We start from the raw sequence: 27734 nt of genomic DNA, 5'->3' as shown, positions 1-27734 counted from the left end.
AAGGGGGAGGGGAGAAGGTGCGAGGAAGTCTGGAGCTGCAGGGCCGACATTAGAGGGAGTAAGAGTTGATGGTGCCGCAGGGTCCCGCGGGGGGGGGAGGAAGGAAGGAAGAAGAGGAACCGAAGCATGGCAATTGTGGGGAAGTGCAATCCCCCCAATGCGTCCCCTTACCTTACCTCCCCTTATCTTTGCGACGCGTGTGTGCGCTGTGAAGAGAAACTTGTGCGCTGCGATGTAATATTTTGTGCGTGAGCGCAGGCCAGCGCAGCTTAGCGGGAACACTGGGTCCCACTATTCTGTAACACTGTGAGCTAGATGCACAAAAGTCAGCAATCGTCGGTAAACCAGTTTTGACTAATTTAGCGGCGATCGCATTGCTGACCCGATGCAGAAAATGGCTGACCACATGGTTTTCTCCGATCCGACCATGTAAATAAGCTCATCGGTAAACTGTATATTAATATTAGACTTCTAATATGTGCCGAGTTAGGATAAAAACTTGTATCGTAATCATGTACTGTAACCTATTCTGAAGTCTTTGGTGACAGCGGGATAAAAAAATGAATTAAATAAATAAATATTGAAATGCCATGCAAACTAGCAGAGCGATTGATGCTATAACATAGCTTTCTGATGCACAAAAAAGTAATTGCTTTTAGCAATCTGAAAAGCGAGTGGTCAAGAACAGTCACCTGTCTCACCAATACAAAAATATTTACAACATGCCAAACCTTTTTTTTTTTTTTTTAAATGGGCACAGTTGCTGTGTGTGTGTGTTACACATGCACAATATCTGCCCCATTAAAAAAAATACCCCCCCACACAGGTGACTGCCCTCCCCAATGAACCACCCCCCCCATGGCAGCGAAAATGGCAGGAGGTATGCCTACCCCCTCTTGTCAACAGCCCCCCCACACCATTCTCTACCCCCACTTCCCCACTCCCAAAAAAGGGCAGGAGGGATACCCACTCCAATCAGGGCCGTAGACTCCTCCCTCTGCATCCCAGGAGAGAGGAGCCTAAGGCCCTGATTGGCTCATACGCCTAAGGCCCCCCTACTTGGGAAGGGCCTTAGGCGTCTGAACCAAAATGGGCCTTAGACCCTTCATCATGTATCACATGATGCATCGAGGAGAGGAAGGCCCTCTATTTTGACTTGGCAGGCCTCAGAACTAGAGGGATCAAGCCTCCCTCCTGCTCTCTTCAGACAAAGTTACTGGGGGGAGGTGGAAAGGGTGTGGGGTGGTTCAGGGGAGCATCCGGTGGCAGAAGGGAGTGAGCATTCCGCCTCCTTTTTTTGGGGGGGGGGAAGGAGATAGGGTATGGGATGGTTTGGGGGGGCCTCCATTAGCAGGAGGGAGAGGGCATCTCTCCTGCTAATTTTTTCTTGCTGGGGGGGCGGCATGGCAGGAGGGAGTGTACATTCCTCCTGCTGCTGTGGGATGGGAGGGAGTGTTCGGTTCCCAGTGCTGGTTCATTGGGGGATGTTGGGGAGGGCCATCATCAGTGGGGGGGGGGGATGGGGGGCTTTTTTATATGAGACAGATATTGTGTTTGTGTAGCACACCCACATCTGTCCATTAAAAAAACAAAACAAAAGAAAAAAATGGTTTTCTGCCCCGAACAGATGAGTGGCAGGACACTTCCCCTGTTGGCTCTACACATGTGTAAGAGTTACTGTCAGTGATCAATCTGATGGGAGAGACGGGGATTACGACAAACCTCCATGCAAATCATTTGCATGCAAAATTTTTAGTGCATCAATAGCTCTTTTAGAATCGGTCAAAAATCAGATCAGAGTGGATCCACATGGTCTTACCTATCCTGTTTAGTGCATCTAGCTCTGTGCATCTTTTCTGAATGCTTCTGATCTGCCCAGGCCCCTCCAATGGACACAACCCTTTTTGAGTTGTACACAATCCAATATAGGCGCCCTTTGTTACAGAATAACATATAGCCAGATTCGTGTCCAAATCAATTAGTGCAAAATAGGCAGATGGCAGATGTTAAACTAAGGAATAGTTTAACAGAAATTAATTAACAGACTGGAAAAAAGTGAAATGAGAAAAAAGTTGTACAAACAGAAAAGCAAACATTGAAAAAGTGTTAGAAGCATCATTTCCTTTACTAACCTCAGCATTAATAAACCTTATTTCTGCTAAAATCCGTAGTAAATCTCTTTCATAACCGAAAAAGAGCACTTGGGCACTTTGAATATCAGATGCTGTCATACTTTTTTGTCGTTTTCTCCTACGTGCTAAAAAAAAAAACACCAGAAATAGCTCAGTAGTTTTCAAGAAGGATTTTTATATTCTTCTCATATTTTTATAAAGCCATTCAGTGCCCCTAAAATTTAAATGTGCCAAGAAATACAAATTGGTCCTTTTGTCTTTCACTTCCATTTTTCTAATTTTCTCCTCTGGTAGTCTGTGCTATTTACTTTCACTCATTCCCCCTTCTGATGATGACATATTCACGTGGTGCAAGGTACTCTCACTGGCCCAAGAAATGAAAGGTCCATTTCAAAGTGTTCTCTCACACAGTACTGTGAGACACTTCTCTCTCACCTCAGCCTGAGTGTAGTACTCAACAGAGCTTATCCAGACTCAACAAGCCCTGACAGACAGACAGATCCAAACTTGGATTCCTTGTTGCAATACTATGGTCAGGGCAGGATTAATTTGTCGAGGACCCCTAGGCACACAACTACACTGGGCCCCTGCGGAAGCTGCGTCAGAGGAAAGCTTTGGGCAAGCAGCACTGCTTGCAGAATTACAGTTCCCGTTGCCTTCCTTACCCGCGTTGCTTGCTTGTCTTACTTTCCGTTGATGAGGGCGGGACGCGTTGCTGATCGGGGTGGGGCCCATATTGCCGATTGATGCTGGGGGGCCCATCGCCGTTTGGAAAAAACAATGTTGATGCCCTCCTTCATCAGGCCCCCTTGACCATTTCGGGCCTATTAGTTAATCCTGCCCTGACTATGGCCTCAGCAATAATAATGAACAAATACTTTGAGAGGAAGTTATCAATCTGCGTTAAGGCTTTAAGTCGCGTTATGTACTCCTTAATACTATGCTACAACAGAGATATTTAGGTTGTCATGGGTTACATAGTAATGAGATGGAAAACATGCAAATGCATGAAAAGCAGCTCATTACTGTGTAGAAAAAGATTATGTTCTTACCTTGCTAATATCTTTTCTAGTAGATCAATTTGTCATTCTGAATGGATGGGTAATTTCTCTATGCTCACGAGACATACAGAAGGAATCCAATCCAGCTTTTGAGTTCCTCCTTCTTCACTAGAGGACTCTGCTGTTCCCTTCAGTTTGTACCAAAGCAGGCAAAAGCCCAACATAGAATCACATGTGAAGGAGGGGTATGGGAAAACAAAATAACACCTCTGTTCAGTTCTGGATTCATAATAAACATGTTAAACATTGCCATTAAACAATCAAAATAGAAACATTTATGGAGTTCAAGTATAATCCAAATATGTTATAGCAATAGTTCAATCTTTATATTCCTAAGGACTGACTGACATCCAAATTTCAGTTTGGATTTGAACTTTGTGATTGAGATAGTAGGTAGATACAGGAGATAACTGACAGGATGGGGCTCCAGAATGACATACCTATCTACTAGAAAAGATACTAGCAAGGTATGAACCTAATCTCTTTTTCTAGTGCAATGGGTGTGCTATTCTGGACGGACGGGACATACAAAAGCAGTACCAGAAAGCTAGGGATAGGCTACTGCGCTGGCCTGTAACACTGAGCACTCAAAGGCGGAGTCCTCTCTTGCTACTACATTCACTCTATAACAGTGGTTCCCTAAATAAATCAATATAATCTTAATCTTAAGAAAATCTGAGTGACTAAACATGTGACTCAGTTGTTCCTTCCATGGTTTCTTTAGATTGTTATAGTCACTCTTTTGAAGTCTTGGATCATAAATTAATTGTGGACTATAGATTGGTTTTGTACGGAGAAATTGTTAATATCTCTTATACTGGAATTTCTCTATATTTCTTTTCTTTTAATTTTTAGTTTCTCATTACAATCTTACTGTACAAGATGATATGCTTGGGAATATTGTATAAAATTGATAAAGAAATAATAATAAAAAAATAAAATAAAAAAACAGTGGTTCCCAACCCTCTCCTGGAGGACCACCAGGCCAATCGGGTTTTCAGGATAGCCCTAATGAATATGCATGGAGCAGATTTGCATGCCTGTCACTTCCATTATATGCAAATCTCTCTCATGCATATTCATTAGGGCTAGCCTGAAAACCCTATTGGCCTGGTGGTCCTCCAGGAGAGGGTTGGGAACCACTGCTCTATAAAACTTGGAAAAAGTATGTAGAATGGACCAAGTTGCTGTCCTACAAATTGCCTTGGGCAAACTGCCCGAGCTTCCGCCTACAAAGCCACACTTCTGGTTGAATGTGCCTTTACAGAGACTGGTGATTGTTAATCATAGGCAATATATGCTGACAGAATAACCCTACGGATCCATCCGGATATCGTGGACTTGGAAGCTGGAGTGTCGCATCTAGCCTAACTAGTGAGCACAAAAAAGATGGTCAGATTGCCTGAACTCATTGGAGACCTCAAGATATCATAGAAGCACTGTTCTCACATCCAGGTTTTTCAGAATCCGCCGTTCTTCTTTGAACCTATGGGGTGGAACATCGGCAATCCAACTTCTTGATTGACTTGAGAATCCCATACAATCTTTGGCAAAAAGGACGGAATGGAGCACATAGAAATTCCAGCCTCTCTGAACTTGAGGAAAGGCTCTCTGCTCCAACACTCTTCTCATAAGAAAAAATGGCTTGAACATCAGAACCATCAATGATGCTTTCTTCAGCGGCTCATACGTAGCCTGACTGAGGCCTTGCAAAACCACAATAAGATTCCATGAAAGAAACAGGTGCTTTACCGGGGTCCTGAACTATAGCACCTCTTTTAGGAATCTGGCTATGTCTGGATGGAACACCAATGAAGCTCTACGCTTTCGAACCCTGGACAAGTGAGTCCTGCCACTTAAGACTCTGAGGAACGCCACTGTAAGCCCAGAGAAGAGCGACAAAAATGGTTAAGGGACTGGAGAAGTTGTCGTGCAATGAGAAGCTAGCGAAAATGGCCCTCTTCTCCCTTGAAAGAGGAGACTGAGAGGGGACATGATCGAAACATTCAAGATATTGAAGGGAATTGACTTAGTAGAGAAAGAGAGATTGTTCACTCTCTCCAAGGTGAAGAGAACGAGAGGGCACTTTCTAAAGATAAAAGGGGATAGATTCTATACAAATGTAAGGAAGTTCTTCTTCACCCAGAGAGTGGTAGAAATCTGGAACGCTCTTCCAGAGGCTGTTATAGAGGAAAGCACCCTCCATGGATTCAAGAAAGAGTTAGATAAGTTACTGCTGAACCAGAACATATGCAGGTAAGGCTATACTTAGATAGGGCACTGGTCTTTGACCTAAAGGCCGCCGCATGAGAGGACTGCTGGGCACGATGGACCACTGGTCTGACCCAGCAGTGGCAATTTTATGTATGCAGGAGAAAGGGGGTAGAGAGAAAGGAGAGATGTTGAGAGGGAGAGAGAGATGAGGCAATACTGGATGGGAAGAGAAACTAAGAGATGATGGAACGTATGCAGATGAGGCTGGACTCATTTAGAGCACTGGTCTTTGACCTGGGAGCCGCCGCATGAGCGGACTGCTGGGCATGATGGACCACTGGTCTGACCCATCAGCAGCAATTCTTTTGTTCTTATGTTATGTTCTGATGATGAATGGCAAGGGGGTAAGAGAGATAGAGAGAGATGCATTGCACTCTAATCTATGCATTACTAATTTCTCAGTTAGATTTTGGTAGAATGGTTTATGTTGGTTATAGAGCAGTGGTCTCAAACTTGTGGCCCGCCAGGTATTATTTTGTGGCCCGCAGTCTGTACTAGTGCTGTCTGTACTAGTGCTGCCCGCTCTTTGCAGCATCCTCTGGCTTCCCCCCTGGCCTCCCGCTCTAACCTTCAGATAATTACCGCAGCCTGCAGAAAGGATTTCCGGTGCTGTAGCTATACTTGCAAGCTGCCATCGTCCTTAGCGGCACATTCCCTCTGCCATGATCCTGCCCCTGACGTCAGAGGAGGGGCAGGACTGCGGCAGAGGGAATGTGCTGTTGAGGCCAATGGTGGTCTGCAAGGAATGCTACAGCACCAGCGATCCTCTCTGCAGGCTGCGGTAATTAGCTGAAACTAAGACCAGGAGGCCAGGGGGAAGCTTGAGGATCCTGCAAAGAAAGGGAAAATATGCAGGCCTTCAGGGGGTGAGAATAGATTTTAAAACTATAAAGAGTTTTACCTCCTGCAAAATTGTCATTTCTTTAATAAGATATTAACTATTTTTTCTGCGACCCTCCAAGTACCTACAAATCCAAAACATGGCCCTGCAAAGGGTTTGAGTTTGAGGCCATTGTTATAGAGCATCCTGACTATCTAAGGAGCCTAGCTGTTCCTTATACTCCCACCCCAATGTTAAGATCATTACTAGATAATAACATGGTCTTATCTCCTGTCGCTAATGCTTATTGGGAGTCTACAAGCACAACCGTTATTGTATGCGTTGCCCCCATCCATAATAATCTCCAGAAATGCTGAAGGCCTGGAAAGGTGGCATACAGTTGCGTCCTCCCTTTGATCAAGGGCTACTGCCGCCACTTGACTAACGGTCTCTGCCTGAGACCCCGACTCTCCTAAAAGTAAAGATCTAGTGTTGTTTAGGCTATTGATTCAGTCTTCAGCCTTGTCTGTCCTGGATTATTGTAATATAATTTATTTGGGATCCCATAAAAAATTCTTAACAGATTAAGAATAATACAAAACTCAGCGGTTCGTTTGATCTTCAGCCAGAAAAAATATGAACATGTTAGCTCTTATTATAGACAGCTTCACTGGTTGCCGTTTGATGCAAGAGTTTTATTTAAATTTGGCTGTATCTGTTTTAAAGTATTATTTGGTTTAGGCTCCAGTTTATCTTGTTTCTCATTTTGAATTTCATAGAACAAACGTGAATATACGCAAATCTTACTGGTTTGAATTTCCATCACCCAAAGCTTGTCATTAACATAAGATTTTTTGATCAAACTTTAGCATTCCAGGCTAGTAAAATGACTACCTGGTGGAGTATCTAATTCCTCAAGCTCAATCTTATCATGCTTTTAGAAAAGCACTGAAAACCTTTCTGTTTGATAAATTCATATCTTAATTGTTTTAGCATTGTGTTTATGATATGTATATGTGGTGTATTTATATGGTTCGCTAATTGTCCAGCTTTTCTTGATGTAAACCGCCTAGAGCTCACTGGTATGACGGTATACAAAAATAAAGTATATTACTATTATAACTCTGGGGCAGCGAAGGCATGGACTATGATCCGTCTGACTTGTCCTTTGGTTGCTGATCAGAAACCCTTTCTGGGGGGAGTGCACTTTAGAGGGCACAGAAAGACCCTTATAATTTATGTAAGCTTTCCATATGACACTCCTAAAATCAAAGACAAAACTCTTAGTAGGAAACCCAGAGGATCCCTTGAGAGACTCACTTTGTTGTTTCTTGGGCTCTGCTCTGACTGCACATCTGAGTTTCACCAAATCGTTCTCCAAAGGCTCCAGGAGGGATTTTATTTTACCTGACAAATGAGATTCTTATGATTCCCCAGCTCTAGAGAAACTAGAGGGGGCTAAGCCCAAGACCCCTGCCCCCTCATGTGCGCCGCAGTATGTGGCACATGGATGCTCCTCAGATGACCATCCAGTACAGATCTGGCATGATATAGGGATGGAAAGGTCTGAGGAGTCCATTATAATTGATTTTAAGCAAAATCGATAGGTTTTGAGTCAGAAAGATGCTTTTTAAACAAGATCGGGAAATCTAAGATGGCCATCACGGCAGTGTTCTGACATCAAAAATTGGCCCAAGAAAGCTACAGAAAAGTCGAAAAAATTCAGGGAATGGGTTTTTTGAAGTGGGGGACCTTATATCTAGCCTCAGAAGCCACCAAAACTATCAACCTAAGACCTTCTCCCTGATTTTCCCATAGGCTTTAATGGCCTTTACTCACTGGTGCTATAGCCTGCTTCAGTTCACACTGCAGAGAAGACCACTGCCTCAAAAAAGCATATCCCCGGTCCAGGATGCTGCGATCTTCGGACTGCCAGTCAGGTTGAATCCAGATCTCAAGACCACAGAACACCACAAACCTTCATGTGGCAATGGGGAAAGGAAAATGCAATCATCACCCATCAAAGTCCTCCTGGATCACTGTGGGAGCCAAACAGCCTGCGTGTAAGCACCTGATAAATCAGGAGAGAGCCTTGCTCCCAGGGGAATGATCCCTGAGCTCTTTAAGTGTTTAAGTCTAGTAGGCTGGCTAGACTTGTTCCTTAAAAGGGTTGCCCTGTTAGCTGCAGACTGCTATTCAGAGGGTCCTGAGCATTGAAGCATCAAAATTTGGATTAAAAAAACAAAAATAATAAATCTTCTCAGAGCAGATCAGAAAGACACCTTCTAGCTTGCATTCAGAACGAAAAACTGAAGAAAGGCAGTACAGCCTACTGAGGAAGGAGGCAAAGCTGAAGAAAAAGTGTAGGATTCCTTCTACATAACTCATGGTTAAGGGAAGTTAACCCAATAGTTAGGACTCGTATGCCATGCGCACCAGAAACTTAGGGCTCCTTTTACGAAGGTGCGCTAGTAATTTTATCGCATGCACCGGATTAGCATGCGCTAGCCAAAAATCTACCGCCTACTCAAAAGGAGGCGGTAGTGGCTAGTGCACGCGGCAATTTAGCACACGCTATTCCGTGCGTTAAGGCCCTAGCGCACCTTTGTAAAAGGAGCCCTTAGTTACTCTTCATCTACTTTTTCATACACAGATCCTAACTAAAAACTTGTAAATATCTCTCACTTACTCCTTCCTGACACAGTCACATACACCCCTACTAAATACCCCCTTTGCACTTACATACAGAGATCCTAGCTTTATACTTATATTTACCCTCTTACTTCCTCCTTCCCTCCACCTATATCCTCCACCAAAAAAAGGAAGGCTGACCCATTCAATGTCCCATTGACTGTGCTGTGGAAGAGTAAGAAAATGAATCTGTGTGTTAGCGAATCTGTGTATGTTTGGGAAGGTACATAAGTGCCTCAGATAACACAAGGCACCAAAAAAATATTTTTCGGAATCATCTGACAACACCACACATTTCTTTAAATCAGTTTTTCACGCTGATTTCAGATCTGTTGTTAGTTTTTTTAATTCATGTAAACTTTTGAAGTTATGACTAATATTAGTTTAGAGCATTTATAACATTTAGAGCATTTATAGCATATATGCATCAACTTAAAGAAATGTTGCAGTATCTTTGGTCTAAAGTCAAATAAGCACACAGCATAGCATAATTATACTGGACTGTGTCACTTAGCAACCAATATTTCTTCAAGGAATGCTTAGAGTATGATTTCTTTCTGTGAGTTGAGTCTGGATTTATAATGACATGCGACAGCCAAGTTTCTGATATAAGTCAAGGAGATTCTGAACTCCTTCCTTGTATGAATGAGACTTATGGTTGCCCAGAAAGTTTTCCACTAACCACTTGAATGCCTCCCATGCTTCAAGCTCAGCTGCTGAGAGTGATTGCTTAAAATCTTCATCCTGCATAACATGCTTGATCTGTGGGCCTATAAATATCCCTTCCTTCAGTTTTGCAGTGCTGATTTTTGGAAATTTCTGAACAAGATATTGAAAACCTGGTGAGTTTGCTTTACCCATGGCCTTTACCAGGTTCTTCATTAACCCCAGCTTGATACGAAGAGGTGGAAGAAATATTTTATGAGGATCCACCAATGGCATAAATTTCACACAGCTTGTCCCTGGGTTATAGGTATCCCTCAGCTGCCAGACACGCTTGACATAATGTTCAGCTATAGATCTGCTATCCCACAAGCACAGGAAACAGTAGTATTTAGTGAATCCTCCTTGCATTCCCAGTACCATGCCAATGACCTTCATATCACCACTGGTGTGTTTCATAACTGATTGCTTCTAGTAAATTCTTCATATTCTCATAAGACTCCTTTAGATGAGCAGAACAGGCAATTGGTATACTTGGTTTAGAATTTTCATTGTGCAGTAACACTGCCTTCAAGCTTCTCTGTGAAGAATCAATTAAGAGATGCCATTCATCTAGACAATACACTTGTGACAAACTGTTGAAGAGCCCGTTGATGTCATGACAAAAGCACAATGATCCATTTACAGTGAAGAATGTTGTTAAGTTATGATTCTTTTTTTGTAATGAGTTATATTAGCATCTTTTGCAAGCAAGTGCTTTTGCTTAAGCCTTGAAGCAAGAAGTTCTGCTTTTTCTTTTGAAAAATTTAGATCACAAATAAGATCACTGAGCTCAGCTGGTTTTGAATCTTCACCATTTATCAGTGAAATGAGAGCCTAATGAAAGTCAGAGAGTTATAGAGTTTCACTGGCATGTACGGGGCAATCAGTAATTGAGAAGTTGACAGTAAGTCAGATTAAAGTACCTAAGATTTAGTCAGTAATATGAATTATCTACTATGAAAGATCAGACAAGTTGCAAGATGTAACTTTTCTGTCTATTTGAAAAAGACCCTGGGTCAAGCTGTGCATGATGTATTATGTTGCCATGGAAACTTCTGACTTGAAAAATATATACAATGGTATACCAGTATCTTACCTCATCTTTGGAAAAGGAAAGACATTGTGGTGTTCCTGTCCCAAAGAGATGGATCTGTTGCAGTAATCAATGCACACATCTTAAAAAGAAGACTGGTTAACGAGTCACCAAGACAGTTATGGAAAGAGAAGATTAAGTACCTTGATTATCTTATTTCTGTTAAATACCTATACTAAACTAAAGAGCAAAAAGCGTATGTGGGCAATATATTCATCTAAATAAAGAAGTCTGTTATATTTATTTTATTATGTTCAATATAGGGAGAAGCTTTGAACAGCTGTAATACTAATTACTAAATCAAACTTACGGATATCTGAGGTTTGCAACTTCCATTGACCATCATCATACAGAAGGCAGAACCTGCATGCTGCTCGACACACATCCCAAACCTTTCGTTTCTGTGCAACTTTAGCTAATTCTGCCCACAGATACACTCTGTAAAGATGGAAATCAAAATATATTGAAACCTTACTATAAAAAAAAACTTAAGTGATGGTTTGAATGTTTCAGTAGGAATGTAAAATTCAATGGGTGAATTACTTCTACGTTTAGATTCACTTTCCAACAAAAACAGTAGTATGATGATAACTTACTAGTATGTCCTTGTGACTTGTTTCCAAGTTGGCTGACAAAACAGAACTAGTCTCTGTGGACAGTGCACATGGAAACTATGAGCTCCTTTAACAAAGCCGCAGTAGAGGTTTCTACCATTGGTCGGTGAGGTAAATGCTCCGATGTTCATAGGAATTCTATGAGTGTCCTAGCATTTATCTTGCTGGCCCACGGTAGAAACCTCAACCACAGCTTTGTAAAAGCCAGTGTATATAATTAAAAAAAATACAATTAAACTACAGAATCAGTAAAACTAGCGAAAAACTATCTCCCTCTTTTACTAAGGTGCGCTAATCGAATTAGTGCGCGCTACACACTAACGCGTCCATAGACTAACATGCACACGTTAGCGTTTAGCGTGATGTGGCCTGTCCGGGCCAGGCCCCAGGTGAGTGGACAAACCTGGCTCGGACCGCAGGTAAGATTTATTTGTGCGCCTTTTATATGGTGGGTGGAAGGAAAACCCGGACACTGGATTTCTTAACCAAAACTTAACTGGGTTTATTAAGGCATAAAAAAAAAGTCCCCATATAAACAATTGCTTCTCCTAGGCATTGATTATGCAGTTCCTTCTCGCTTAAGTCCAGTACACTTCCTCTGTGCCTCAGTTCAGGGACTGAACAGTCCTTGCCACAAAAAGGATAAATCAAAATCAAATATGCTTTTCAGTCCCTTCAATATCCAATATTCTCCCTTCTCAGGATAGCTGTCTTCTATTAGCCACAGTTCTTGACTGCAGGTGCCAGCCCTCCTTTCAAATGTTTTTCCAGTCAGAAAAAACCCCCAACACGTTTTCTCTGCCTCTGTTTCCCTGTCACAGTGTGCTAATCAGTTAGCACACCTTAGTAAAAGAGGGCCTATATTCTGAAAACAAAAGGCAGCTTGATTTGTCAACACCTACAATCCAAAATAAGTGAATGAAAGGAAAAATCAAATTGAGATGTCAATAGAACCTCACAGCAGCTACAGCAGGTGACCAAATTAATTGGATGTGTTTATCAGTTAATTCTGTAAAATCATTGATAGGGACAGATTTAGAAAATAAAGATTTGTCCAGGTAACTCTGTAAATTACCCAGCCAAATCTGAATATCAGCCAAATGGTTCCTATAGTAAAACGTTTATTTATTTATTTTTAATTCTTTATTGATTTTCCAGACTTTCAACAGTGCAATAAACAATTAGATAAGCATACAATAATTCAAGAAAAAGTACGTTCATCTTTTAGAAATACATGAATCACTTTTTCCCCCTTCCACCCACCCAAATGACTAATCAAGAAAAACATAAATATATAGATTCCTTCAATAACTGTCCCCACTTTAACATCTGTAAAAATCTGACATCCCCATCCCTCCCTCCCATCCCTTAGATGTGTAATTTATAATCTAAAATGAGTTAATAAACCAGTCAATTATTATTAATAAAATTAGTCAACGGACCCCATGTTAGTTGAAATACCTTAGTATTACCCCGTTGATCATTTATCATTTTTTTCCAACCTATAACAAAAACATAATGAGTGCCACCAGAAACTAAAATTCAAGAGATCAAAGTTTTTCAAATTTTTTGTGACCATTTGGATGGCTATCCTAGTTATAATTTCTAACAGTCTGTTTTTATATTTATCTATTGGTGGCTTAAGGGATAGTAATGAACCACAGATTACCGTTTCATAAGATAATGGAATCACAGTTTCTAAAATCAAGTTAATATGTCCCCAAATAGATCTCCAGAAGGTAAGCATTAAAGGACAATAGAATAATAGGTGGTCCAGATGACAGTGCCAGCATCTGTTTAACTTAGAACTATCTAATTTCTGCAACCAAACAGGAGTCCAAAAACTTCTATGCAACAAGAAAAAACATGCATGTTGGTATCAAAAATCGTATGCACGAATACAGGATGTCTGGAGCTATACTCGGAGAGAGACCCCAGGAAAGAGACTTGGGAGTACTTGTAGACAAGTCAATGAAACCATCTTCACAATGTGCGGCAGCGGCAAAAAGGGCTAACAGAATGCTAGGAATGATTAAGAAGGGGATCACGAACAGATCTGAAAAGGTTATCATGTCTTTATACCAGGCCATGGTACGCCCCCACCTGGATTACTACATCCAACATTGGTCGCCGTACATGAAAAAGGACATAGTACTACTGGAAAGGGTCCAGAAAAGAGCAACAAAAATGGTTAAGGGACTGGGGGAGTTGCCGTATATCAAGAAGCTAGAGAAACTGGGCATCTTCTCCCTTGAGAAGAGAAGACTGAGAGATCGAAACATTGAAGATATTGAAGATAATTGACTTAGTAGAGAAAGAGAGACTGTTCACCCTCTCCAAGGTGAAGAGAATAAGAGGACACTCACTGAAGTTAGAAGGGAAAAGATTCCGTACAAACGTAAGGAAGTTTTTCTTCACCCAGAGAGTGGTAGAAACCTGGAATGCTCTTCCAGAGGCTGTTTTAGGGGAAAAGATTCAAGGGATTCAAGACAAGGTTGGATAAGTTCCTACTGGGACAGAACATACACAGGTAAGGCTAGACTCTAATAGGCACTGGTCTTTGACCTAAGGGCCACTGTGTGAGCTGACTGCTGGGCACGATGGACCACTGGCCTGACCCAGTAGCGGCAATTCTTATGTTCTTATTAAAATCAGCATCCAGCGGGATAAAGTTTCACCATAGCTCTGGCCACCTGAAGGAGCCCCTCTTGGACCCTCCAATAATCAGTTAACATTTTAGCAGTCCTGATGAGGTAAAGCATGTGGTATGAGCCTTAGGGCTCCTTTTACAAAGCCACGCTAGGGCCTTAATGCACAGAATAGCGCACACTAAATTTCCACGTGTGCTAGCCACTACCACCTCCTTTTGAGCAGGTGGTAGATTTCTGGCTAGCGCGCACTATAGCGTGCGCTAATTCGTGCGAGCGTTAAAACTGCTAGCGTGGCTTTGTAAAAGGAGCCCTTAGTGTTGCTCATAAGTGAGCACTGCGTAGATGAGGTGTGTGTAGCCTCTATCTTTAATTCTTGGAGAGACTGCATAATTATTTCCAAAAGCGCTGAGGGCTTTAACAACCTCTGCACAGTAGGGTCTTCTCCAAAATCCAGCCTCCAAAATTCAGGATCCAGCCCCCAAAGATGTGATACTGAATCACCTGCTACTGAGGACCCGGACTGAAAAAGGTCTAGAGACAGAATCTTCCTCATCCCAGTCCTCTTCGGACTAAACTTCCATCTCCTATGCACGGCTCTGTTGAGAGAAAATTGCGTTCTTAGGGGAGAGAGCCCCAGCACCAGCATAGCCGCACATTCAGAAGGTTCCATCTGTCTGCTGTTTATCAAATATGCTCTATATAATTATATTAATGAATTCTAGAGCATAACCCTGCCCAGGACATCCCAAGGGCTGCAGTGGTCACTCCCATGTCCCTTTCTGGAGTTTTGTGGCAGGTACGTGGCTGTGCTTCACCAGGGATGAACTTTCGCTCTCTCCCGGCTCTAACTAGGACTTTTGAAACTGCAGCCAGCTATTTGGGAGAACTTCTGCCTTAAACAAGATTGGAAAATGGATTACTTGCTTCTTCTGACTGCCTCTCAGACTAGAGAGTTGCGCGGGGACAGTAATCCCACCCGTCCCCACCCGTCCCCGCCAAAGTCCCACCCGTCCCCACCCGTCCCCGTGAGGAATCCCTCCGTCCCCACCCGTCCCCGCGAGGAATCCCCTCCGTCCCCACCCGTCCCCGCGAGGAATCCCCTCCGTCCCCGCCCGTCCATATAAACTTCAGAAATAGTTATTTCATTTAATTATGCTACTGAATTAAAGGCTCTGGTAGAAACCCATTTACAAATAAGCAAAAAGACTTTATTAATTTGAAAATATTAATTGGGAAGAATACATACTTTGCAAATGGGTTTCTACCAGAGCCTCTAATGTTTATAAATTTTTATCAACACAACTAATATACTACTTTATCCTGAAGCAAAATAAAAAAAAAGAAATATAATTCTTTTCCTACCTTTGTTGCCTGGTTTCTGCTTTCCTCATGTTCTCATTCAATTCCTTCCATCCACTGTCTCTCTTCCTTCTGCATCTTCCATTTGCTCTGTTACTGTGCCTCTCCCTTTCTTCCCCCTTCCAAATTGGTCTGGCACCCATCTTCTTCTCTCCGCTCCCCCATAGTCTGGCATCTGTCTTCTTCCCTGCCAGTGTCTTCTCCCTACTCTCTCTTCCCCATTTCCTTTCAGCGTCCTTCTCCCCCCCATCTTCCCCATGTCCTGTCAGCGTCCTTCTCCCCCCTCTGTCTTCCACATGTGCTTTCAGTGTCCTTCTCCCCCCTCTGCTTCCCCATGTCCTTTCAGCGTCCTTCTCCCTCTCTGTCTTCCCCATGGCCTTTCAGCGTCCTTCTCCACCCACCCCCCCGTCTTCCCCATGTCCTTTCAGCGTCCTTCTCCACCCCTTTGTCTTCCCCATGTGCTTTCAGCATCCTTCTCCCCCCTCTGTCTTCCACAAGTGCTTTCAGAGTCCTTCCCCCCCCGCCCTTCCCATGGCCTTTCAGCGTCCTTCTCCACCCCTTTGTCTTCCCCATGTCCTTTCAGCGTCCTTCTCCACCCCTTTGTCTTCCCCATGTGCTTTCAGCATCCTTCTCCCCCCTCTGTCTTCCACAAGTGCTTTCAGATTCCTTCACCCCCCCCGCCCTTCCCATGGCCTTTCAGCATCCTTCTCCACCCCTTTGTCTTCCCCATGTCCTTTCAGCGTCCTTCTCCACCCCTTTGTATTCCCCATGTGCTTTCAGCGTCCTTCTCCCTCCTCTGTCTTCAAGTGCTTTCAGAGTCCTTCCCCCCCTCCTCCCGTCTTCCCCATGGCCTTTCAGCGTCCTTCTCCCCACTCCTTCTCTACCGCCCCGGGTGCAGTACAGCCGGCCAGGTCCCCTTACTTTTGTGGCACTTCCCCGACCGACTGACAACAGCCCCGGTCCGACAAACCTCCCTGCCCTTAACTGCGAATCTAAATTACCTTATTAAAGCTGCTGTAAGAAGATAATTTAGATTCGCGGCTACAGGGCAGGGAGGATTGTCGGACCGGGGCTGTTGTTGGTCGGTCGGTCGGGGAAGTGCCACAAAAGTAAGGGGACCTGGCCGGCTGTGCTGCAACCGGGGCGGGGTGTGGCGGGGCGGACCGCCCCCTCCCTTGGTAGCCACTCAAACCGCGAGGCTACTCTCCTCCTTACCTGCACTGCCTGCAGCACAGAGCCAAACGGAAGTCTTCCCGACGTCAGCGCTGACGTCGGAGGGAGGGAGGGCTTTGTTTTAGCCCTCCCTCCCCTCCGACGTCAGCGCTGACGTCGGGAAGACTTCCGTTCGGCTCTGTGCTGCAAGCAGAGAAGGTAGGGAGAAGAGCCGCGCGACTGAGTACATCCTGCTTTGTTTAAGCCCTCCCTCCCCTCCGACGTCAGCGCTGACGTCGGGAAGACTTCCGTTCGACTCTGTGCTGCAAGCAGAGAAGGTAGGGAGAAGAGCCGCGCGACTGAGTACATCCAGCCCCGCAGGATCCCCGCGACCCTCGGAGGCGTCCCCACGGGATCCCCGCGACCCTAGGGGGCGTCCCCACGGGATCCCCGCGACCCTAGGGGCGTCCCCACGGGATCCCCGTGACCCAAAGGGGGAACCCGCGGGATGCCCGCGGGTCCCGCGGGATTCCCGTCGTCCCCGTTCCCGTGCAGCTCTCTATCTCAGACACCATGACCAGCCTGAGACTTTAATCCCCACCGGAAATTTGCATGCGCAGTCAGGGAAAGGAAATGCAGTCGGCTCCCATCCTGGTGAAAAAAACATCATGGAGCCACTCAGCCTTGCACTCAGGCCCACTGCAGACAGAATTGACCCTGAGCTCCCGAACTGTTATTGAAAGCTGATCAAGCAGGCTGCCCCTTGCCTATAGACTTTTGACCTCAGAGTCTGCGAATCATACTGATCTGCTGATTAAAAAATGCTTCACAATTCTTTGGAAATTACGATCAATTAAAAATATTTTGACTTAACATCATTTTTTAAAAATTCTTTATTGATTTTCCAAACTTCAATAGTGCAATATAAGCACAATTAACTTACAAATATACATAACCAACCATTTTCTCCCACCCACCCACCCAATGATTATTCAATAAAACACAGAAGCATAGATTTCCCCAATATCCTTACCCTATTCAAATTAGTCATATCCTCCCATACTCCCACCCATCCCAAGTGTAAATATTCAAAGATCAAATTATGACAGAACTAGCCCCCTCCCTCCCACCCTTCCCTGGATGTGTACAAAAATAAACAAAAACTAACTCACAGTCAAAGACCTACTATAGTGAGGTAATATAAGATGTCAACGGGCCCCAAACCAATTTAAATACATTACCATGCCCCAAACTATCGGCGTTCCTCTTTTCATATCTATAGCTGGAGCAAAGATTTGCCCACCAAAAAGGAAAATTTAAACGGTCATAGTTCTTCCAATTACGGGTAATCATCTTCATGGCTATCCCGGTCATGATAAAGAAAAGACGGCGTTTATATTAATCCACAGGGGGCTTAACATGTAATAATGTTCCACAAATGACCGTATTTTATCGGTTCTTGACTACTGTAACAATATGTTTGGGGTCCCATAAAAAGATCTGTTACAGATTGTGTTTACTACAAAATATGGCGGTTCGCTTGATTTTTGAGCTAAAAAAGTTTGGCCATGTGAGCCCTTTTTATCAACGGCTGCACTGGTTGCCTTTTGAGGCAAGAATTCTGTTTAAATTTGGTTGTATCTGTTTTAAAGCATTATTTGTTTTAGCTCCTGATTATCTTAACTCCCAGTTTAAACTGTATAATTCTAATAGGAATACTCAAAACAACAATATGTTAATCTGTTCGATACAAGAGATTCCTTGAAAGGACGTTTGCTTTCCAGGCTGGGAAGATGAACTCCTGGTTGAGTTCTCTCATTCCCCAAGCCCAGTCCTACTATTCTTTTAGCAAGTTGTTAAAGACAAAATTGTTTGATAAATTGTGAAATTTGATGTACTTTCTAAACTGTTTGTATGCTTCACTGAATGTACAGTCTTCTTCTTATGTGAACCACTCAGAACTTATGGTAGGGCGGTATATAAGAATAAAGTTTATTATTATTATTATTAATAGTTCTCCCGCAGCCAGAGATGTTCCGAAACTGGATGTCTCTGCAGAATCGCAAAGCCTCACAATTGGATAGAAAAAAAAAGAACCAGAACTTAAAGGAAAAATAAAAATGAGCAGAACAGACAGGTTCCTACCATCTCATGTGCAGAGAGACAAAATGAGGAATTGCAGGACAGCCTAGAGTGATGGGAGGTGGAGTAAAAAAAATACTAATGAGACTCTCTACACAGGATTTCGCGAGAAGGGATTGACTACCCAAGTGTTCAGGAATGATGTGCCTATTGCACTAGAATATGAAATTAGACCTTGTGTTAAAATAACCCAGAAATTCACCTGGTGTGGTAAAATAACCCAACTTAACAGTAGCTCATGTTGATAACTTCCACCTTTAACGGTAGCCCAATTTGATAACTTCTTACTTGAATATCTTCATTAACTGAATAAAATATGGTGCCGCCCTAACTCTACCCCCATAGCATTCTGGATAGTACTACAGTGGTCATACTGAATCTTCAGTGGTATAATGCTACTCCTGCCCAGTTGAAATGTCCTGAATATTTACCCCAAAGTCCTTAGCTATGATGATAGAGAGCTGTGATGATAGAGAGCTATCTAAGATCACAAGAACTGTCAGTGGAATCTGAGCTCTTGCTTCCTTGGTTCTTAGCCCAGTGCTCTAAACACTAGGCTACTCCTCCACTCCTGTTTAATCATCAGATGGGGAATACTCAGTTAGAACCTGAGTTAATGCTAAGACAGGAAGCATTCATCACAGAAGAAAGCAAAGTACCCAAGAACACCTATTATCATACAGAGTACATATTTAAGAGGCCCTTTTTACTTATTTATTTATTTAACAATTTATATACTGCATAAAACTATGTGGTTAACATATTGGTTACACACATATTATCCTAATCGCCCTTTAGTTGCACACATGTATACAAAAAGTAGACAAGACACATTATCAATCCAAAGTTCAGCAATAAAACTGCAAAAAGTTCAAGGTCAAAAACTCATTAACACAGTATCTTAAAACTGTAGCAGATATAGCAATATTTCCATAGGAAAGCATTAACAAAAAGTTGTATTTTCAACATTTTCTTGAAATTGATCTTTCCAGCACAAAATCGTAGAATACCAGGCAGAGCATTGCAAAGTTTAACATCAGCACTGACATCATTGATGCTACAATCCTAGCATGCATAATAGACATCCTACCCTCTAAGCTCAATTTCATTGTATTTTCAGATCTTAAGTTTCTTCTAGGTTGGTAAATTTCAAACAATTCTTGAAGTACCCTTGGGAAAATATGATACAATATTTCATGAATGACTACAATAATCTTTTTTAATATTCTTTATTCATTTTTCATCTTACAACAAGTGCATCAGAAAATAACAGTTAAACGTATACAATATCACTTGAGTATCTATCCTTATTAATTTCACAATTAAAAATAAAAATAAATCCCTCCTTCCCAACCCTATTATTACACATGTGATTACATATATATATTGTTCTCTATTAATTCAACCCATCAATATAATTAAACTTCCTCCCATCCAGCCCCATCCCTGTACAATTATATCAGCTGGGGAAAAATGATAATTTATTAATTATAATACTCTATTAATGGTCTCTAAACCTCCTGAAAGTTATTCAAATTTCCTTTCTGCAACGCTAACGTTCTTTCCATCTTATACATATAACACAGTGAATCCCACCAAAATCTGTAATTTAATCTATTCCAGTTTTTCCAATTAAATGTAATCTGCTGAATGGCAACTCCTGTCATAATAAATAATAACTTATTATTTGCAGAAATTTGACTTTTCTTCCTCATTGACATTCCAAATAAAATAGTATCATAGGATAAAGCCACAGGATTTTCTAACAAACATTTATTTGGCCCCCAAATCAATCTCCAAAAAGCCAAAATGAATGGACAGTAGAATAATAAATGATCTAAAGTCCCTGCTTCGAGATGAGAATGGCAAACATTAATTTGACTTAGAGCTATCTAACTTTTGTAAACGAATAGGGGTCCAGAAAGCTCGGTGCAACAGAAAAAACCAAGTTTGTCTCATAGATGCTGACATTGTACAACTCATCCTCCAAGACCAAATTTGTGGCCATTGAGATGCAATAATTTGATGCTTATTTGAATGACTGCAATGATATTAAAATGCACTCTTTGCTGAATAGGTAGCCAATGCAATTGTTTTAATATAGGAAATATATGTGAACTGCTAGGAACCCCTGTAATCAATCTTGCAGCCGAGTGGATCAGCATCTGCAGGGCCATGGGATATGCTCAAGTGTACCATGGTAAGTCCGAATTGTGCGTGCACTAACCATAAGCTAAAAATATTTCTAATTTTATTTTAAGGTTCGGATGTCATGGGCGGGGAGTGTGCATTTCCAGGGTTTCCTAGGCAAAAGATACTACCAGGTGTTCAAGGATGACAACTTATCTTATAGCTGGGACAGCATTTGCGGGGTACCTCAGGGGTCCCCCCCCTATCACCAACTTTGTTTAATATCTATCTTATTTCACTGGGTAATTTGCTGCAAAGTCTAAAGCTCAATTTTTACATTTACGCAGATGACATCACTGTGGTTATCCCGTTAACCTGTCTGTAATCTGATTTTATTGATTTCTTAGCTAATGTTTTAAATCAAATCGAGCTTTGGATGATTGCTTTTAAATTAAAATTAAATACCGAAAAAACCCCCACATTTTTTTTTTAGCAACACCCAATGAAAGAATAAAAGAAAACACGATTCATGTGAGCGGGCGAGAATGCAAAATTGAACAATCCATAAAAATATTGGGTCTAACTCTCAATAAACATCTGACACTGAAAAAACATATTGATCTACTGTTTAAGAAACCATTAAGAAGTTTTTTGATGCACCTTCTTTTCGTTTGCTGGTGCAGACATCTATTTTGAGTATTTTGGACTATTGTAATATTATATATTTATGGTCCTACAAAAAAAAATACTGGCTGCCAGTGGAGTCCAGAGTTCTGTTTAAGTTTTCTTGCATTTGTTACAAAGCAGTTTTCGGGATGCCACCAGATTACCTTGCTTCTTGGTTTTCTTTGAACTATTCTAATAAGAGTACACGTAGAATAAACCTATTTAATTACCCTTCTCTAAAGTCATGCCAATATAAGAAGTTTTTTGACAGAATTTTATCATTCCAGGCCGTTAAACTAAATATATAGCTTGGAAAACCTATACTTGAGGCTACTTCTTATTTTGATTTTAGAAAATCACTAAAGACACACCTGTTTGACATGTGTACATTTTAGTTGTGATACTGTTTTAACTTCTTCTTGTTTTTTAATTGATGTATTCTTTTTTATCGACTGTGTTATTATGTATTTTATATACATTGACTGTATGTATCTTTTCTGTTGTGAACCGCTTTGAACTTTTGGTATAGCGGTATAAAAAAAAAATAAATTATTATTATTATTAACCATCTACATTACCATACATATTTGAGCTTTTACCGCTTACAAAATGGGTAGTGGTAAGTACTCAAGTAGTAATTTTATAAAATGACAGTGACATTGGCACATGGTCATTAATGCAAAAACTATAAAATAAGAAATGTTATGTCTGTGGTAAAAATGGCCTTATCATGTGGGAAAGAACCATGTAAGGGCATGCTACGGCCACTTTTTACCATGGCATAGTAAAAGGGCTCCTAAGTTAACTAGCAATACAAATGCAATACATTATTTAGGGGCTCATTTTCAAAGATAAACAAAGTACCATAGGTTGCTATAGGTGTTTTGAAAATGAGCCCCTTTATCATTGTAGTAACAGGCACTGTGTTAAACCTAAATAATAAACCACACAAATGCTTACCTTCTTATGTTTTTTTTATCTTCTAATCTTTTAAAATGTCCATCAACTTTCTCGACACATTTAGAATGGTGCAGTGCCTTCAAACACAGATGACTCAAAGGGCCCTTATAATCTTTGCCTGCAGAAGCTTTCAAGAAAAAAAAGTAGCTGTTACCAAAGATAGTCTGCACCAGTTTTAGCTACATATTACCCTCCATTTTCAGAAAAGTGTCATAATTAGTAGGACTAAGCATTTTTTGAAATGAAATGGAAAATGTCAGTGATTTGTCCCATATCATTTGTAACCCAAAACAACTGGAAAAACTCTGAAATTGCAAAACAGTGCAAACTATTGACAGCACTGCACAAAATGAAAAAAACAAACAAAAAAAAGAAAACCAAAATTTAAACAAATCCCCAATATGTATTTGCTTTAAGCTGGTTTGGGGTTTGGCCCCTACCTATCTTTTGTCTCATTTCGTACTATACAACCCTACGAAGATAACCAGAAATCACAATTTATTTGTCTATCCAAAAATTACTGGTTGTAGATACAGGTCTTTTTTGGATAGAACTTTTTCGTTTCAAGCAAGTAAGCAGCAGTCCTGTTTAAGTAATTACATCAGTGGAACCAGGCTGTCTTATGGCGCATTTCGGAAAGAAATTAAGACGGTACTGTTTGATAAATTAATTTCCTAAATAGAAGTTATATTAATAACAATAATTTTACTCTGACTACTCTTAGGAAATTGTTGTATTCTTGCTATTTGTATTTTGTACTTCGCTGATTGTCCAGCTCTCTTCAGTGTAAACCGCCTAGAAATCGTCTGAAAAAAAGTAACAAACAATACAAACTTCTATTAAAAGAAAAGAGAAAAAAACATTACACCAACTTAATAGGCACGGAAACCCAAGACACCAAAAAACTATTCCAAATATTAAAAGATCTAACTAACACCATACCCTATTTGACCACTAACAATAACTCCTCCCCTTCAGCCTCCCTCCTAGCTGAACACTTCAAGAATAAAATTACAAACACCAGAGCTACTCTCATTAGTAACCCAACCCACTTACTTGAAGTCACAATACTCCCCACAGAAAATGAATCTTGTGCTGCAGACAGATCTTGGTCCCGATTCCCTAAGATACATTGGACCGAATTCAACAAACTCTACAATAAGTACAGCCATGCATCATGTGAACTCAACCACTGCCCGCCATATCTCCTGTCATCAGCGAGCACTAAGTTCCGTACCTTACTCCTACACTGGATACAAACCATGCTCACAGATGGCATTTTCCCGAATGACCTCAGCAAAATCATCATCACCCCAATCTTAAAAGACCCAAAAGGACCAACAGACCTCTCATCCAACTACAGACCAATAGCCTCAATACCTCTATATATCAAACTAACAGAAGGATTAGTAGCCAAATTCCTCACCATCTATCTCGAGGACCATAACTTACTCTATCCCACGCAATCCGGCTTCAGAACTAACTTCAGCACAGAGACACTACTAGGCTCCCTTATCGACACAGCAAGACAACACCTCAGCATTGGAAAAAAAATGCTGCTCATACAGTTGGACCTGATGGCGGCATTTGACCTGGTAGACCATAACATCCTACTGCAAATCTTGGACTCAATAGGCATCTAAGATAAAGTATACTCATGGTTTGAAGGTTTCTTAAAATCCAGAACATACAAAGTAAAATCAGACAAAGAAAAATCCAAACCTTGGTCCAACCCCTGCGGCGTTCCACAAGGGTCCCCACTGTTCCCTACTCTCTTCAACCTATATACCTCTTGGCGTTTACCTGAACAAACAAGGCCTATCCTCTTATAGCTATGCTGATGACATCACCATCTTCATTCCTTTCGACCAACCAATGCTCTTAATGTCAGACACACTACACAGAACTCTAGCTACAGTTACGACTTGAATGGAAGACCACAAACTGAAACTCAACCCAGACAAAACTAAACTCATCCTCCTAGAAAATAACATAATCCCAACCATAACCAACTTAGAAATCAACTCTATCAACTACCCTTTGCAAACCACCCTAAAACTTCTAGATATGACTATTGACAGAGGCTGCACCATGCAACCACAAATTAACAAAACAATACAGAAATATTTTGCAGTTATGAGAAACCTTAGACAAGTCTGAAAATTCTTCGAAAAAACACAATTTCAGCTCCTAGTACAATCTCTAATCCTAAGTATCCTAGACTATTGCAACATCCTCTACCTCCTCTGCCCTGCAATAATGATTAAACAACTACAGACAATTCAGAATACAGCTCTGAGACTCGTCTATTCATTGAAAAAACACGATCACATTACTGAGGCATTCATCAATTCTCATTGGCTTCCAATCCAGGACAGAATACAATTTAAATTCTACTGTATACTTTTTAAAACTATAAATGGAGACAGCCCAACCTACCTAAACGACCGCCTCATCCAAACCACCTCTACCAGACATAGAAAAACACACACCCCATTCACTTACCCGCCCAATCAAAGAAGTAAAATGGAAAAAACTATACAACGGACTACTGGCCACTCAGGCAGCGAAGATAGACAACCAAGTCTCCAACCTATTGATAACAACCCCAGACTACAAGATGTTCAGAAAGGAAATAAAAACTATACTCTTCAAGAAATCCCTTAATAAAGCTTAATACCTTGATAAAGCTTAACCCCCCTCTTACCATCCCCTCCTTAACCCCAGATCCTACTTTTCCTTCTCTTGGAAACCTTCTCTGATCTAACATTGTAACCCTTCTTCCATAACTCTTTTTGTAATCCGCTTTGAACCGAAAGGTAATGGCGGAATAGAAATCTGTAATGTAATGTAATGTAATTATGGCGATATAGAAGAATAAAGTTATGCTATGTTATGTATGTTATGACTTGGGAAATGAAATAAAGCAAACATTAACAATTAGTTTAAATGAAAAATCTTTGATTTACAAGTTTAGGGAATCTTTTGCTAAAGTTTGGTAGCCTTTTCTTGTGTGCGAACTGCACATTAAGACCTTAATGCCCTTTAGTAAAAGGGTCCCTATAAGACAAAACATCATATGAAATAAAAAAATTAAAAAATTTTAATATATTACATTACATTAGTGATTTCTATTCTGCCATTACTTTGCGGTTCAAGGCGGATTACAAGGAAGGATTTACAGTTTACTGATGCATATGATATCCTTATGCAGGTTGGTATTTTAGGCCTCTGAAAAGTTCTTCTCATTATCATCCTTGCCTCCTGCCCAGTTAAATTGCTTGTGCCTGCCTATCCACTGATACTGAGCATCAATTAAAGGAAAAATGTCACTGAATAGCAGCACTAACTGTTCTTGCACTGTCTGGTTAATGCAGGGGTGGTCCATGGGCGGCGCCAATACTTAACCAATTAATGGCAATATTCAGTCTTCTAGCCAGCTAAGTAAGCAGATATAGTTAGGACCACAAAAAAATGGCTGTTGTAACTAATTGAGCTAACCAACCACTGGTCTGAATATTGGCTGGATAATTTCTGGGTGACTGTATATACCTAGATATTCAATGCCGGAACCAGGACATGGCCCAGCATTGAATATAAGGGCTCAATTCTGCCCATGGTGTTCAGAAGCTTAAAATCTATTGAAAAATCATAAGCTTAATATTACTCCCTAATTATAGCACACATAAATCTAAGGGAATCCATAAAAGAACAGTTCATTCTACTATTACCACTAATTTCTACTTATTCTTAAAACAAAACAGCTGTTCTCTGACAAGATACAAATTTTAAATTCACATGCATTTGAATCCAATTACAGAAAACCAAATCTTTTCTGCCTTTTAGACTGGCCTTCCTGAGCACAGGTTTTAGGCTGCAGAACTCTAAATACTGTTTATGCTCTACAGGAGAAAAAGACATTTGTACAATGCTCTCTGTAGATTTTTAATTCCTTCTCTACAGCATTGCCCTGTAGGCAGTTTAGTTTTACTAGAAACATTAATATTTGACAATAAAATTAAACAACATGGGGTGATGATTAAAAGAAAATGATTAAAAGCAATTACTTTTATTATGATATAAGCAAGCGATAAAATGAGAAAATATAATTAAAAAATCAATGTAATAAAGTAACAAGGGAAACCAGTATGCTCTGGTGTATACTAACTAGAGGTATCACAGACAGGAAAGAGGAGGTAATATTGCTCCTGTATAGATCACTGGTGAATCCCCAGTTTCTGAAGGATGTATCCTTGCATAGACATTGAGAACTGGAAATCATTCAGAGAAGGCGTTTAGTACAAGGTACACACAGGGAGGCCTGATATTAAACATACATGCTGGAGAAAAGAATGAGAGAACAGGATAGAAAAAATTCAAATACTTAGCAGGCATTAGCAATGTATTGTACATGAAGGGTCAGTTTTCCATAGAAAATAGATTATGCGGGCTCATTGTATAAAGTTGCTGAGAAACTCAGAGAACATACCAAACTTTGTTGAGAAAGTGGAAGAGCTGATAAAAATCAAAACTGACAGTATTTAAGCAAATTTAGGACAGACATAGCAGGTAAAGGAAAAAAAACAGAGTTAAGTCTTTTTACTGGTTTTTTTTCTCATATGTCAAGTTTCATCCCATTGTGTTAATTCTCTGCTACAGAAGTTGAACTCTTTCTCCCACAGAAATACATTGAGTCATTTTGGGAGAGGGGCTTATATTTCTGGATCCCACAGTCCCATTTGGCACACTTTTGAACTTTTGTGTGTGTGTGTGTGTGTGTGTGGAGGGGGGAGTTACTGGTTTTCCCTCAAATCAAATTTATTCCAATTCTGTTACATATTCAGATTTATTTTGCCCCCTACAAGACCCACAGATAGTCTCGACTCCTTTCATATAATTCTTTACAACTTCTGCTGGGTTGGAAAGAATAAAATTTGGATCCTTCAGTGAGACATAGCTATTGTGAAGGAGACAAAAAGCTATTGTGAATTTCAAGACAAAAAGATTTAAAAATATGTTTCAAGAAACTGATGTGTGTACTCTGCAGATCTCAGGAGACAGGAATGATCTGTGTCCAGCTACTATCCTGGCCAAGTATGAATAAAGTAATAAATATGCTGCCCCACAAATGAACTGTCAAGGAATAAAATGAAGATGACTTCTCTTGATGTCTATGATTGTTAAGATATCTAATATAATAAAATGCTAGCCGCGCTTCATACTCCCATCTGCGTGTTCCGTTTTCCGTGCGCTATAGGGCACCGCAGGTAGGAGTGCGCATGCG

General features: G+C 41.0%; 1 protein-coding gene across 10 annotated transcripts in view; it reads right to left on the bottom strand.

Annotated features, from left to right (window-relative positions):
- The window catches only part of CFAP46 (cilia and flagella associated protein 46), a 473118-nt gene that overhangs the window by 311023 nt on the left and 134361 nt on the right, over positions 1-27734 (bottom strand). For all 10 annotated transcript variants that reach the window (XR_004539241.1, XR_004539242.1, XR_004539243.1 and 7 more), the window contains 3 exons: positions 22451-22577; positions 11087-11214; positions 2133-2257 (listed from right to left, as the gene is read on the bottom strand). Coding sequence is in view for 7 of the 10 variants with exons in the window: in XM_033942370.1 (XP_033798261.1) it covers positions 2133-2257; positions 11087-11214; positions 22451-22577 (380 nt within the window). In the remaining 3 variants the exon portion in view is untranslated. The remainder of the gene's footprint in view (positions 1-2132; positions 2258-11086; positions 11215-22450; positions 22578-27734) is intronic.

The sequence above is a fragment of the Geotrypetes seraphini genome, chromosome 4, assembly GCF_902459505.1.
Source record: "Geotrypetes seraphini chromosome 4, aGeoSer1.1, whole genome shotgun sequence".
Classification (NCBI taxonomy): Eukaryota; Metazoa; Chordata; class Amphibia; order Gymnophiona; family Dermophiidae; genus Geotrypetes; species Geotrypetes seraphini.
Note: the sequence above shows the minus strand (reverse complement) of the source record. Positions and strands in the feature narration are given on the sequence as shown.